Source organism: Schistocerca serialis, chromosome 4 (genome assembly GCF_023864345.2).
Source record: "Schistocerca serialis cubense isolate TAMUIC-IGC-003099 chromosome 4, iqSchSeri2.2, whole genome shotgun sequence".
In the NCBI taxonomy this organism is placed as follows: domain Eukaryota; kingdom Metazoa; phylum Arthropoda; class Insecta; order Orthoptera; family Acrididae; genus Schistocerca; species Schistocerca serialis.
In genome coordinates, this window is record NC_064641.1 from 742,929,613 (window position 1) to 742,945,775 (window position 16,163).

General features: G+C 40.5%; 1 protein-coding gene across 2 annotated transcripts in view; it reads right to left on the bottom strand.

The window, feature by feature from the left end:
• The window catches only part of LOC126473269 (E3 ubiquitin-protein ligase Ubr3), a 297,943-nt gene that overhangs the window by 100,605 nt on the left and 181,175 nt on the right, over window positions 1-16,163 (bottom strand). For both annotated transcript variants that reach the window (XM_050100220.1, XM_050100221.1), the window contains exons 16-17: window positions 15,995-16,151; window positions 15,439-15,582 (exon numbers count right to left, since the gene is read on the bottom strand). In XM_050100220.1, the coding sequence (XP_049956177.1) occupies window positions 15,439-15,582; window positions 15,995-16,151 (301 nt within the window). The remainder of the gene's footprint in view (window positions 1-15,438; window positions 15,583-15,994; window positions 16,152-16,163) is intronic.

The following is a 16,163-nucleotide window of genomic DNA, read 5'->3' on the forward strand; positions in this document are numbered from 1 at the left end:
TATACATTGCTGACAAGTGAAGCAACAAGAAGACACAGTCAGACATCAATCTGACTTCACACACATCCTCAAGATTAGTGGATATGAGATGATTAGGGTTTTAAATTCTCTGTAACAGGAAGATCAGCTACCATAATTCATTAGAGTCCATACCAGTCCTGGTACAGTATATAAGGGGGCCATGAATAGCTTCTGGTGTGTGAGATCACTGTGAAGGATATGGAGACACTGTGTACTCTGAGAGACAGCATTATCTGCGCCTTACAGAGTTTGGAAGGGGTCACATTGCGAGTCCTCACATGGCCAGCTGGTCGCATCGTGCAATATCCAGATTTGTGTAAGGGCAGACATACTTGTCATCAAGGTTCTGGTCGGCCATGTCTGACAACCTCAAGGAACGATTGCCATATTATGCACCAACCATATGATAACCCCTTCACATCTGCAGCTGCCATCCGAGAACAAGTAATAGATTTTTATGTCATCTCATACAACTGGTCAGAGACTAGCAGCAGCTCGACTAGGGAATTAGCATCCCATGTGTAAGCTGCCATTAACACCACAAAACAAATGGCTGCATCTGGTGTTGCTGTGACCCAGAAGTACAGACTACTAATGAAAGGGACTGCACTGTGTTCAGCAATGAATTGAGGTTCTGCATTAACTGCCATTATCTGTGAATATGGCAGTAACCTGGGGAGAGGTTCCATTCTTCCAGTATTCTGGAGGGGCATAGTAGTGTTACTCCTGGTATCATGTTGTGGAGAGCCCTTGGACGTGACTTCAGGTCATGGCTCGTAGTGACAGAGAGAACACCGACAACACAGCAATATGCCACGGACATGCCACACCCTACTGTGTTACCTTTTATGCGACTGTATCTTCATGGCATTTTTTAACAGGGCAACATTCATCCACATATGACATGTCTCTAAGAACTGTCTGCGTGAGGTTGAGGTACTCCTGTGGCCAGTAAGGTCATCAGATATTTCCTGATAGAACACCTGTCAGATCAGCTCAGACGTCAGCTCCATTCCAGTTCCAGTATCCAGGATATCGAGGCCCAGTTACAACACGCGTGGGTGAGTTTCCCACAGGAGAGGAGACAACGTCTTTATGAAACCCTTCTCAACTGAATCAGTGCATGTATCCTGGCCAGAGGGGGTTCAATGCCATACTAGTAAGCGGTCTCATAATGCAAAGGTCTCTGTAAATATGGCAAGATTTTGTAATCTCTGCAATAGCATTACATACCCTCTCAGCCTTCCAGGTGATTTATTTTTTGTCAGGCAGTGTAGTTACTTCTTGTGTGGTCACTCAGCCACTTCCAACTTCTCACAGCTCTTCATATATTGTCAATTGCCTTCATTATCTTAATTCACATTCTATCTTGCAGTGTCATTCTTTCCCCAGATGATTGTTATAAATTCTTTTTGAAAATTAATTTTATCCCCAACCCCTACCTCTTTTTACTTAATAACTCTGGTTCTCACAACTTTTTATTTTGGTAACTTACTTTGTGAGACTGATATTCTGGGGCAGCCTTTCTACCTCTTAAAAGAAAATTTCTTTACTGAAGTTTTATTGTTTAATAATGCAGCAAATCAGGTGCAAGACATTAAAACATTGTTAACATTAGCAGCTTCTCAACCATACTGATAAGGTACAAGTGAATTATGCGGCTCTACGCAGAACACAGGACTGTACACTACAAGCGCAATGTGGAAAAACATCAGTTGGCGTGTAAATTGCTTAGTTGGGTCTTCATCTATGGAAAAAAGGGAGGCACACCAGGAACGGTTAGTTACATGAGTGTCTTCAAGAACTATGGGGTTGAACAGTGGATACAATTTTTGACCAACATAGTGGAACTATGTCATGATCAAAGGTCTCATCTTTGATGAATGGTTTTACATGTAGCTGCTACTAGTGCCAGTTATTCTTCTAGGATTTATTTCTGAAAGTCGAGCACCGTGTCGCTCAACAAAGCTCGTATGTAGAGGGGGGAGGGGGGACACACAATTCTCTTCTGGACAGCTCAATTTTTATTTTGTGAAAAACACCCTTTCAATTCCAACCAACCACTTCCTGTTTTCTAACTCAACATGAAAAATGTAATAAAAAACCACTTTATGGCCACAAGGAAGCTACGTACATAGAAAAATGTACCATCTGAAATTTCTGGAGCATTTCTTTGAACAAAGAAACACAATGTGCCATCTGTTCCTGTCAAAGAATGTGGTGAAGAGAAATCATAACAAATTTTTGCAAAATGGAGAAAACTGGAGCTGCAGAAAAGCTCAAGGAACATTCCTACACTCACCACACACAAGTTTTTTCATAGACCCCCCCCCCCCCCCCCAGGTTAAAACATGGGCCCGAATCAGATTTGAACCAGGTGATTTTCCTTTCACAGACAGTACCTTTCCAATTTTTAATCCCACGTCTATACATTTGCTCATGAGAAACTTGCACTTGAATACGGATATTGGAAGGGTAGGAACTTTTCCAGAGCCTCAAGGTTGTTAATGATTTAAGGCATTTTATATCTAGCACTGTACTGGTTCAACATTTACAATTCATTAAAATGTATGAGAGGAGAGTGGCAACAGTATATTTCAACTATGAATCAACTCACGAGGTGTGCTTGAGGTGTCAAACTGCATAAAGAAAATATTTTATTTACACATTGAACTGTCTAGGGTTAATGACACAATACTGTGGAAAGATTAAAACGCTGATGCTGTAAGCCCAATAATGAAATGACAAAAAATGCTGCAAGAGAAAACTAGCTTGTTTAAGAGAAATCATGGACGAGTTACAGAAACCCAAGGAGTTGTATTTTACCTCTCACTGTTTTATTTATGAACAGAATTCTCTAAGTATCTAAGACATCTAAGGATGTTGTCCTCCATAGAATACAAAAACTGCACTGGTGCAGCAGTATCTCGTGGCTTATTTAAACTACATTCACCACAGTTAATTTTTGTTCAGACAACTGAAGCAGTCACATTTACATTTCACGTTCAATAAAGATATATGATTTACTAGAACTTAACTGACTAATAAAGCTCATATAATAAACATAAATTAAGACTTAGACCTCAAAAGACACTGTAAAGTTAATGATCACTTTCTGACACAGGAACGCTATCAGTGAGAAAGCGTACTGCACCTCTACTTACATCCCACTTTTAGTGAAGTATAACACATCCAAGGGTGCCTAAACTTGGGGGCAAGGGCTGGCCCTCCCCCAGCTCACACGCAAAGGAAAAAAAATGTAGTATAGTCAGGTGTTTCCTTTCAAGAAAATGATTAAAGTCAGTATTACAGAGGTTTCAAACTGTGTCATAACTGGAATTGTTTTTATGGTTCCTTACACGTCACCATTCATCTTCCAGAATATTGAAAATACCCCCATACCTCCAGGTCTAGCCCCCCTCCCCGGTCCCTCCACAACCTATCATAAGGGGCACCAATGAACACAACAGATAATGAATGACACTGTTATCAATTGAAAAGAGACTTTATCTAATTGCCAACAACTTTCCACTTGAGATTTTAAATAGTTCAAAATATATTAATAATCAACTGCGTGTTGCACACTAAAAGTACTAGAACATGAATGATGGTGCATTTGTGGATTTTCATTGTTGGCAACTTCAGGTTGCATCAATAAAAACTTTACAGAAGTGACTTTTAAATTTTCTTGTTCTTATCTATTTTTATCAGAATATAAATGAGCTTCACCTTTATCCTTATAGTACGCACAGCAACAGTTTTGCAGCCAAATAAACAGTTAAAACTCTGCAAAATAGATTTGGACACGGATATATGCCATTTGTGGACACGCCCATCAAGTGAAAGTTATTGATCACACATATGCATTCTACCTAACAATAGCAAACACACACAGTTCTATATCTCAACAGGTGTGGTTTCCATCACCTCACCCAAAGGAGAACAGATTGGAACACATTCACATGTTCGGTTCAGACTGTTATGAGCAACACACATCTGCAGTCTGAGCTGAATTGCAGAAAAATGTTCAAAGATTAGGTACAATAAAGGCATTTGCTAATAAATCAAGTTATTAGGCAAGGTTTCTGGTTGAAGTCCCAGTACGACACAGTTTTAAATGACCTTGAAAGAGCATGTACTCAGCTTCAAAATGAAACATTGATTCCAGAGATATAAACAGAGTGTGACATGAGAAACTAACCAAGGTGATTCTATACTGTGAGGCAATATCCACAAAAAACAACTGCACCTTAGCTAGTAATAGGTTCAAACCACTATTTTGGTGACAGAGAGAACCCTAACAAACCAAGAGACAGAACTATAAGGAACCACAGGAATTAAACAGTTTCCACCACTGTAGTGTGTGAATCTGGCACAAAATTCACAGGTTAATGTTTCTGCACCTATACTGATCATTCATCCCACACAACATCACCAAAAAGCCATTGAAATGTGCTGTAGTACAGAACATAGCTACACAAGCAGTCAAAATTTAAATTGAATCAAAAAATGTTAGCTTTCACGAAAGGCCAGGATAGGAATTGCATTTGTAAATGTAAATTCTACATTTCGTTTAATGATATACCGGCAGCAGCCAATAGCTGCAGGATATATAACTGCTTGACAACAAAAGTGAGGCTCGCATAAGAGGAGGGGGACACAAAATGAAACTTCATGTCACGTGATGCGGTTTCAGTGATTACACAATAACACAAATTTACGAAGTATGAGCCCACTTATCAGGGTGACACTGCACCCTCTCTGGCTTGGATGCATGCAGTTAATTCAATTGAGAAGAGTGTCGAAGCCAATGTATCCATTCCTAAGGCAAACTGGCCTACAACTGTTGCAGTTGATACCAGAGATTGGAAATCTTGATGGTCACAGGAGTACTTCAACATCACACAGACATGTGCTGTGTCTAGATGAGTGTTGCCTTGTTGAGAAATGCCATCACTTTACTGTCATATGACAAGTAACATTGGAGGATGTGGCAAGTCCAAAACATACATCATTGTGCCATCAGAGTTCTCTTGAGCATTACCAACCATGACCTGAAGTTGAACCCGACTGCTCCCCACACCACGACACCAGGAGTAACACTGTTGTGCCTCTCCAAATCATTGGAAGACAATAGTCATCCAGGCCAGTACAAAACCATTTATTCTTTCTGACCACCACAAAAGCATCCATTTGTGTTGTTGTGTTAATGGCAGCCTACACATGGGATGGTAATGGCAGGCACTGATGTGAAGCTGCTACGATGTGCTCGGTGCACAATATGGCGATCCTCCCTTGCAGAGGTCAGATGTGGTCAACTGTGACCCTGATGAAGATTATTCCTGCCCTCGCATTTCCATGCAGTCCAACACTGAGCTACTTTCATACCCGAGTGCCCCCAAATCTGGATATTGCATGATTTGATCAGCCAGCCAGATGGAGACCCTCAATGATGTCTCTATCAAACTCTGTCAGGTTCTGATAACACAGCCTCACAAAAGCATGCTGCATCTCCATGTCTTTCACATCTGATGGTGTTGATGCCCCTTATAGACCCTTCCAGGCATGAGAACAACATTAAACACAAACAACGCTAATGCACTCTTGTGGCCGTTCTTGTTGTCACAGATAATTGCACCACTAATCGTTTACTATCCACTAATAATGTGTACATATACAAAGTTACATTTACATCTGACCATGTCTTCTGGATGCTTTGCTTTTTTTGTCCAGCAGTGCATAAAAAGGTGTCCTCTCTCTGGTTTGAATACCATATCACTTTGTTTCGCACAGTCCTTTTGGAAGTGTTAGGCACTTGTCTTCGTCCAGCCTTCAAAATGATTTACTTAACCAGTTGTTTGGAGACCTAAAGTTTAATGTGAACTCTGAGCAATGTGTAATTTAATGTGTAACTTTTTCATACATACTAATTACTGACTAGAGGTGAAAGAAACAAATTGTAGGACTGAATAAGGATTAAACACTGAGTTTTTTATTTAATGCCTGAAACATTCAAAATTAAAGAGACCTGCTTGCTTTTAGGAATGCATATGACCACCCACATGTTCACCACCAGTTTCCGAAAAATACTATGTTTTTAGTTAAATGACCATACTGTTTCATCAGCAACACTGCTCCAAATGTTACATTTAATGCACCTGCCTAATGTTTGTATTGTTAAAAGTTTATTGTTGACAATAAAAGTGAATGTTCTGCATCTTATTTAGATCGTGGCTATCACTGTTTGTGTAACTGGTCTCTACACACCAGATTAAATTATTGAAACAATGTATCTATTAGCAAAAATCTAAACTTCTCCTGGCACTTTTGTAGCACAACTTGGCAGAATATTTAAAAACCATTTTAGGTAACCTTTGGAAAGTTTAAATTTGAGTGACATTACATTTCTCTGTTCAATATAGATGTAAAAACTGATGTATTACCCACACATTTTTTGATTAATTGTGTGGGCACCCACACAAAAATACTGTGTGTAAAGAAAGTACCCCCAAGAGGAAGTAAGTAAAGAATGGTCAAATAAATTGTTGTGTGGGCTATTTGAAGTTAGTGATAGCCATTTCAAAATTTCTCAATTGAGATCAGTTCATATGTAGTCAAGGATTCCATGAATAAAAACGAAAATAAATGACTGACAAAAGATTCATTCAAGCACCTGCCAGCAGGCTCATGTGCATGCACAAAGCTCAAGTTATATTTAAGCAGTGGCTTCTCCCAGTTTATGGTTATTTGGGGTGTGGCTTTCAGTTGCTTATGCAGCAAACAGCAAGAAGCAGCTAGAATCTGCCCAGATAAATTTTTCTGGCAATTGTGAGCTGTAAGATTCATACTTGTCTGGGTTACCACAAGTTACCCCATGCGAAATTCCCCAATTTCCAGATGAGTTTTACCATTTTTCCCTGACAAATTTTGAGATCTCAAGGGTAAGTAAAGACATAAGTTGACAAAAAAATGTAAGGAATTCTGTATTTCTAAACGCATGAGCAAAAATATTAAGTGCCAACATCAACGTCTATTGTATAAACTGTTTCCAGGTGGACAATGCAAGCCAAATGGCCTATATCTTTCATTAAGACCGCTGATGTTATCTTATTTCAATAAAACGTAACATGTTTGGTGTCCAAAATATGCATTTACTTGGAGTCACAAGACAGATTTAAAATTAAAATACCTTCACTGATTTCAGAAATAACCTCAGGACTCAGGAAAAAGTAGGCCTCTTGAAAGAAGTGTATAAGGTGGGGAAGAGTTGTGTAAAGCAACGCTGTAAGTGACTGCCAATAAAATGTTGGTTCTATTATGTTTGCTACTGTCCGTTATTATCCACTGTGTTATGTCTATTATTTTACAGGTATTGTGTGATATTTCTTTCACAAAATACAGGAGTACATAGTGTACAAACTGCCAGTGACTGCCACAATATCATCCTTCTTATCCTCCACACTTTCTAATATATAAACTACTTTCAAACTGTCAAAAATGTACTAGAATAAATAAAATGTCTATGAAATGCTGTGCTGTACAATTTACTTGTAGTGAGACAGTCGCAATTCCTGAAATCCATTGCCTGTGGCCTTTGACTTGCCGAGGGGCACTGCAGTCCTGGGTCAATGGATAAACCATGAAAATCCACCACATTACGCCACACACAAACAGACCCGGCCTGCAGGCAGATCGTTGAGACTAGATCTAATGGGCAGGGCCTGCGCATTAGTGAGAAATGATGGGCTATCTGTTGGAGATGCCAACAAAAATGGCCTGCAGGTCATGCAGGTCTACTTGTGCGGCCAGCTATTCACATGTCAGACACCATGTTGATGAAATGAGATCACAGTGATCAATCCTTGCAACAGATAACTTGCATGAATAATCTGAGAATCAGTACTAATTAGGATAGGTATCAACTCACTGTAAAGATGATTGCCAAGCTGCAGACAGGCACATAGAAAAGACAATCGCACATTCACAACCAAATTTTTGGCCATACCCTTTGTCAGAAAACACGGGAGCACGCGCACACATACACACATTCACACAATCACTCAGACACAACTGGTTCTCACATCACCACTGTCTACGACTGCTGCATCAGCAGTCTCTGAGAATCAGATCCAAACAAAACACTCCTCACACCTCCCTGCCTATTGCTGGCAGCTGCTAAGAATGAGGAGGTAGGGAAACAGTGCATGTTATCAGCTGTACCCATCCAGCAACGGTGCATGACATCTCAGTAAACAAACGATTTCATCTACTGAGACAAAAACAAAGGTTTTTTTTTTTTTTTTTTAATTTCCCTGATGTCTGAAATTTCCCTGACTTGTGCATAGCAGTCTAACTTGTAGTGGTAGCAGTCTCTACATGATCCATGTTTAGTATATGATTTTGCTGTTTTTTGTATTTACTTCACGTACAGCTCACACATCAAATGAAAAAAAATTCTGTGACAAAGTTATCAAGCGAGTTAAAATATGTTCACATAATCAGGAAGACTACAATAATATGTTACTAATTTTAGTTTTCCAATTTTATTTTATTTCCACATTATTAGAGCAATCGATCACTAAGTGTCCTGCAGACAGAAAGTTGGCTTTTATTAAGTAACTAAAATGAACTACTCTTTTCAACTTAGGCAGACAATGTATTTGCCACAAAGTGTTTCATTGCAAGCTATTCACTAGTTTCAACTGTGCACAGATTACATATTCTGTCATAATAAAGAACCAAACATGAGAGAATACTCCAAGAAGACTAGTATCTGAAAAACAAAACCGGAAAGTTTAATACAAGGCACTTTAGTGTTTCTCTGATGACTCGTTTCTTTTATAACATAATGTAAGAACTGTTAATGTTGAAACACACACAAACATTTGCCCGAAGGTGAGGAAGCAGGTGAATTTTGTCAGTAGTACGGAATAAAAAACTTTGTTTGAAATATGGTTACAGCTTCACCAGAATAAATGATTTCTTTTACAAATCTGCCTTCCATGAAAAACAATGCTTTATTCTGTAGGATTCACTTTATTTCTTAATTTGTGTTGCTTCCATCTTAAATTTCGGGAATGCCATACTTTGGTAAATTATAGACGGGCAGCATACCATATTTTATCACTGTAATACTTCTTCCTTGGTTCTATGTATGATAGATTTTGTGAACAATTTTTTTTAACCTTATACAGCCCACTTTGATTTTAGTTTTGTTACTGCACAGCAATAAAAGAACAGTAAACTTCAGACACCACATTCTAAGAGTTATTTCGGTACCACTGCAGGTCTGTATAATTGACTGATATCACATAGGAATGCCAAAAATTTAATGAGGCAGTGGAGCAACAACTTTCCTGAACTTTAGTATCCAACAACAAGAATTAAGGGCAGTTCAGTGCTTAAGACAACATGAGACCAGAGACTGTGGATGCTGTACTGCGCCTGGTTTAATAGCATAATACTTATTGTGGTTGCTCTCTGCATCTAGCTCAGACATCTAGATCACTCAGAAAAGGACAATTGTACAGCACAAAGGCAACAGAAATATGCAGAAGACCTCTTTCTCCAGTATTAATCTATTTCACATCTTAGCAGCATCTCCATACTGAGAAAATCAAAATCTCTTAGAATCAAACAATGAAAAATCCAGGATGGAATGTAACAATACCAGAGAAGGAAAGTTGCTACTCACCATATAGTCGAGAGGCTGAGTTGCAATAGGCACAACAAAAAGATTCACACAATTATAACTTTTGGCCATTAAGGCCTTTGTCAGTGGCAGACACACACACACACACACACACACACACACACACACACACAAACCCAACTTGCACACAGATCTGCAGTCTCAGAACTGAAACCACACTGCGAGCAGCAGCACTAGTACGTGATGGGAGTAAAGACTGGATGGGGTAAGGAGGAGGCTGGGACAGGGAGGGGGAGGGATAGTATGGTGGGACTGGCAGACAGTGAAGTGTTGCAGTTTAGACGGAGAGCAGGAGAGAAGCTGTGGAGGGGGGAGGGGGTAAGTAGTGGAAAGGAGGGAAATAAAAAGAAATTAAGAGACTGGGTGTGGTGATGAAATGGCGACTGTGTCGTGCTGGAATGGGAACAGGGAGGGGGATGGATGGGTGAGGACAGTGACTAACGAAGGTTGAGGCCAGGAGGGTTACAGGAACGTAGGATGTGATGCATGGAAAGTTCCCACCTGTGCAATTCAGAAAAACTGGTGTTGGTGGGAAGGATCCATATGGCACAGGCTGTGAAGCAGTCATTGAGATGAGGGATATCACGTTTGGCAGCGTGTTCAGCAACAGGGTGGTCCACTTCTTTTTCGGCCACAGTTTGTCGGTGGCCATTCATGCAAACAGACAGCTGTCATGCCTACATAGAATGCAGCACAGTGGTTTTAACTTATCTTGTAAATCACATGACTGGTTTCACGGGTAGACCTACCTTTGATGGGATAGGTGATGTTAGTGAGCGGACTGGAGTAGGTGGTGGTAGGAGGGTGTATGGGACATGTCTTGCATCTAGGTCTATTACAGGGGCATGAGCCATGAGGTAAGGGATTGGGAATAGGGGTTGTGTAAGGATGGACGAGTATATTGTGTAGGTTCGATGGACGGCAGAATACCACGGTACAAGGGGTGGGAAAGTTAGTGGGAAGGACATTTCTTATTACAGGGCACAACAAGAGGTAATCGAAACCCTGGGGGAGAATGTAATTCAGTTGCTCCAGTCCCACATGGTACTGAGTTACGAGGGGAATACTCCTCTGTGGCCGGACTGTGGGACTTTGGGAGGTGGTGGGAGACTGGAAAGATAAGGCGCAGGAGATTTGCTTTGTACAAGGATGGGAGGATAATTACGCTCAGTGAAGCCTTCAGTGAGACCCTCGGCATATTTTGAGAGGGAATGCTCATCACTGCAGATGAGACGACCATGGGTAGCTAGGCTGTACGGAACGGACTTCTTGGTATGGAATGGGAGGCAGCTGTTGAAGTGGAGGTATTGCTGGTGGTTAGTAGGTTTGATATGGACGGAGGTACTGATGTAGCCATCTATGAGGTGGATGTCAACATCTTGGAAGGTGGTTTGTTGGGTTGAGTAGGACCAGGTGAAGCAAATGGGGGAGAAGTTGTTGAAGTTCTGGAGGAATGTGAATAAGGTGTCCTCACCTTCAATCCAGATACCAAAGATGTCATCAATGAATCTGAACCAGGTGAGGGGTTTAGGATTCTGGGTTTTTAGGAAGGATTCCTCTAGATGGCCCATGAATAGGTTAGCATAGGATGGTGTCATGTGGGTGCCCATAGTCATACCACGGATTTATTTGTAGGTAATGCCTTCAAAGGAGAAGTAATTGTGGGTGAGGATATAGTTGGTCATGGAGACTAGGAAGTAGGTTGTTAGTTTGGAATCCATATGGCATCTGGACAGGTAGTGTTCAATAGCAGTAAGACCATGGGCATTAGAAATGTTAGTGTACAGGGAGGTGGCATCAATAGTGACAATCAAGGCACCGTGTGGTAAAGGGACAGGAACAGTGGAGAGTCGGTTGAGGACTCAAACCTGCTACCCACAGTAATATACATATACTTATTAGTGATTACTTATTCTCTACTTTGACCCTTGTGACTCTTCGCCAATTTTAGTGAGTTTTTGCCTTCCGCTATTGGCGTCTTCAGATTTCATATCGTTTTTTTCCCCTTATGCATCCTTTTTGTCCTTTTCGTAATTTTCACATGTATTTGGGTGTATTTTTCTGACATAATTCTACTTTCTTACATATTTTTTTTCACCACCATGGATCCTTGCTCCTTCCATCTGCGTCAATACAGAAAAGTTTCCTTATCCCCAACCAGATCCCAGTCCCACATACTGTTCCTGCATTGTTGCTTGGCTCATGAAACCCCCTACTGGCCTTACCATCAAATTACCCATCTCTGGTTGCCACCCCTCCTTCCACAATGACCTCCACCTGTTCAGATTCCGCCAATCCTTAGCCCTCACCAACATAGTATTGCAAAACCATATCAACCAAGCCCAATCCTCCTTCCAGTACCCTCTCTCCATCCCCAAAATTCTCGTGTTATGTAATCCCAAATTCCTGGAACCCATACACACACTGAAACTCTTGTCCTGCAGGAATTTGAGCAAAATGCACAACGGCATCTCAAAAAGCTCTCCATCCTGCTCAGTTCCTACTCCTGCCTCGGAGTACCACTGTCCACCACTCCTACAACTACTTCCAAACCTCCCCCACACCCCCTCATAGCTGACAAACCCTTTCTCGCTGACCTACTACACTTACCAACCCCCCCCCCCCCCCCCTCTCCAAAACTCCCTCCCGCCACCACACAGAACCCAGAACCTAAACAGACATGCAACACAGTTACGAACCTTTCCTCCAGAAGCCTTAGTGCCACAGAAATATCAGTCCTTTCCAAAGGCCTCACGTTTTGCCCCGCTCCCAAATTCAGCCATGCAGGACTAGTTAAAGACGTTCTCTCCTCCAGGAGCAACTGAATTACATTCGCCGCCAGGGTTTCGATTACCTCTCGTCGTGCCTGAAATGAGAAATGTCCTACCCACTATCCTTCCCACCCCTCCTACTGTGGTACTCTGCCGTTCATCGAACCTACACAATATACACGTCCGTCGTTACACAGCCCCTGCTTCCAAACCCCTACCTCATGGCTCATACCTCTGTAATAGGCCTAGATGCAAGACCTGTCCGATACATCCTCCTACCACCACCTACTCCAGTATGGTCATTAACATTACTTTTCACAACAAAGGCAGGGCTACCTGTGAAACCAGTCATGTGATCTACAAGCTAAGCTGCAACCACTGTGCTGCATTCTATGTAGGCATGACAACCAACGCACGAACGGCCACCGACAAACTGTGGCCAAAAAACAAGTGGACCACCCTGTTGCTGAACACGCTGCCAAACGTGATATCCCTCATCTCAATGACTGCTTCACAGCCTGTGCCATATGGATCCTTCCCACCAACACCAGTTTTTCTGAATTGCACAGGTGGGAACTTTCCATGCATCACATCCTACGTTCCTGTAACCCTCCTGGCCTCAACCTTCGTTAGTCACTGTCCTCACCCATCCATCCCCCTCCCTGTTCCCATTCCAGCACGACACAGTCGTCATTTCATCACCACACCCAGTCTTTTAATTTCTTTTTATTTCCCTCCTTTCCACTACTTACCCCCTCCCCCCTCCACAGCTTCTCTCCTGCTCTCCATCTAAACTGCAACACTTCACTGTCTGCCAGTCCCACCATACTATCCCTCCCCCTCCCCGCCCCAGCCTCCTCCTTACCCCCACCCAGTCTCCACTCCCATCACACACTGGTGCTGCTGCTTGCAGTGGGTTTCAGTTCTCTGAGACTGCAGATGTGTGTGCAAGTTGCGTTTGCGTGCATGCGTGCCTCTGTCTACTGCTGACAAAGGCCTTAATGGCCGAAAGCTATAATTGTGTGAATCTTTTTGTTGTGCCAATCACGACTCAGCATCTCCGCTATATGTTGAGTAGCAAAATCTTAGAATTAACAGCAAAAAAATTAAATGTCCACACTTATGATACAGGACATAAAATGAGTCTCTGTGTTCATACAACAGAATTATTTTTAGATAAAAGACAGCCCTTTTCATCAGGGGATTCAAGTATAAAACATGTAAAGTGTAAACATTGCTCGTGAAGTCTTACATGGAAACCAGATGCAGATATTGATTCCATGTCAGAAATTATATGACTGAAGACAGTATTGAGAGTCTAAACTAATAGTCTAAATAAAAAGCTATAAAAATAAAAATGGCTGTTGGAATACCATTTTTAACATTCAAATTTAAAACTTGCAAACACACACAAAATACAAGCAACACTCCTCCACTCTGCTAGAAAAGTGTACTTGGGCTAAGTAGTTTCTAAATGTATTTTATGGCTAGTGTACAAGTGCAAACATAAGATTAATGACGTATGAAATTGATGTGGAACTGTAAACATGTTTATACTGATATCGTATTTCCCAATTTTAACTTAATCAAGCAGCACAAAAATGACGTTCTTTTGATAGTCCTTTAAAGCACTGACATATCCAAGCATGGCATTTTCCCAGCACACAAACTGTAATACAAAAACTGCCAAATATGGCATTTTCGTATTGGAATATCAGAATTCAACATGGCGTAAAAATAAATTTAGGGTTTACAAGTAGCACTACAGGTGACCAAGCAACAAAACAGACAGGACATTCATTCAAGCTGAGTGAAAAGTTCCTGCAGCTAGAAAAATGTTCATTGCTGTGCATGCGTAGTAACGCCCATTTTCTGTCACCTGAAAGTAGCTCTGGTAGCTGCTTAAACGAACCTAACCTTTGCAACTTACAAAAATCATACAAACATTAGAAACTTAAGTTTTCCATATGTTATATATCTCAGCTGTATGCAGCTTAGGTCCCACATGGACTAATCAATGTCTTCTTGATCCATTGCATGCCATTTTTCAATTTTCTGCACAGAACAGGAATCCCTACAAAGGTTTAATGTGTAAAGTAACTAAGATATTCCTACACTATCTTGCAAATTATCTCAAAGACCGATTTGCTTCCAAACACCATGGAGCTCTTAATGGAATTTAATAATGTGTCATTCACTAAAAAGTGCTAAGAATGACCAACTCAAATATTTACTGACTACAGTTAATAAAACATGAGTGATACATAAGAAGGACACCAACTTAATATAATTGTTATTACTCATTGGATGGAAAAAAACGCCTTGGTATAGATGTGCCTCATGTTCAGTACAGCTAGAATTTTAAAATTGTGTCAATTACCACCCCCCCCCCCCTCCTTTTTGCAGAATTATCTGACTTAAAAAGCCTTCCATGATTAGCAACACATTTAAAGCTATCTTACTCTTTTTAGTTTTGCTTGCAATCTACAGAAATTTTATGAAATTGTATATTGAAGTTCCAAAAAGAAGCTTGTGGTGAACAGTTGTAATATATAGTTTATTAGAATATTTTATTCATTTATCTGTTTTTCTATTTGGACAATATTTTACTGAACACAATATTAATTTGAGTATCTAATATTACACTTAATGGAGGGAGATAAATGTAGAACATGTAACACTGATAAAACTGCATAAAAAATTGATTAGAATTTGCAAGTGAGACAACTGTTAAAAAATTAATTGGTTAGTCACAGGTGAAAGTTTTTCTGCGATCTTAGAAAGCTACATCTCTTCACATTTTTTGACAGCCCATATGTAAATATTGTTGCCACTCTACAATGCCTGTTTTTTATTACTTTTTTTCCCTATAGGTTGACTTTGAATGTAATAGCAATACTAATAATACTAACAGAAATCATTTTCTTCACTTACTAATAGGATGTGTAACAACACTGAGATCTTGGACCACAGAGACTGTCAGATCCTCTCCACTCCCCAGCACAGGTACAGCGCCAGAGGACTCCCCATTCATTTCTGGATCTCCATCCATTTCTGAAGATTCCCACTCTATTTCACCTGAAAGTAGCCTTTCAATCATCAACTGAAAACACACAAGTGTATACAGAACAATCAAATTTCTAGGACAGAAAGGAGGTCAGCATCAGTCACAACATCATCTGTCTCTTTTATTGCATTGCAGATTTAGAGTTCAACAGACAATGTTGCAATCATCTGTGCCTATAAATAGTCATGTAAACGGAAATCTCTGTTGAAATTTAGAACTGCAATGTAATTTTTAAAAAATGGCATTATGACTGACGCTGACCTTCCTTATGTCCTGGATTACATCATGGTCATGGGGCACAACCACTCCCAAAAAATCGAACATAATAAAATTTATTATGTTCACAGAAACCTGAAACAATGTATAGTCATAATTTCTAAAGATACGTACTTCACTTATTTAAAAAAATGAAAACAAACTCACTGTCTGAGCTGTCAAATACAACTGCAGGTTCTGGTTCAAACCTGACTTGGTGTATAACAGTTCGAAGATTTTCTGATAGCCAATCTGAATCATACCATGATGCAAGTTCTTTGTCCTTTACTGTCTTCTTACGAGAAGTTCTCGATGCTTGGCATACCTAAACAGCAAA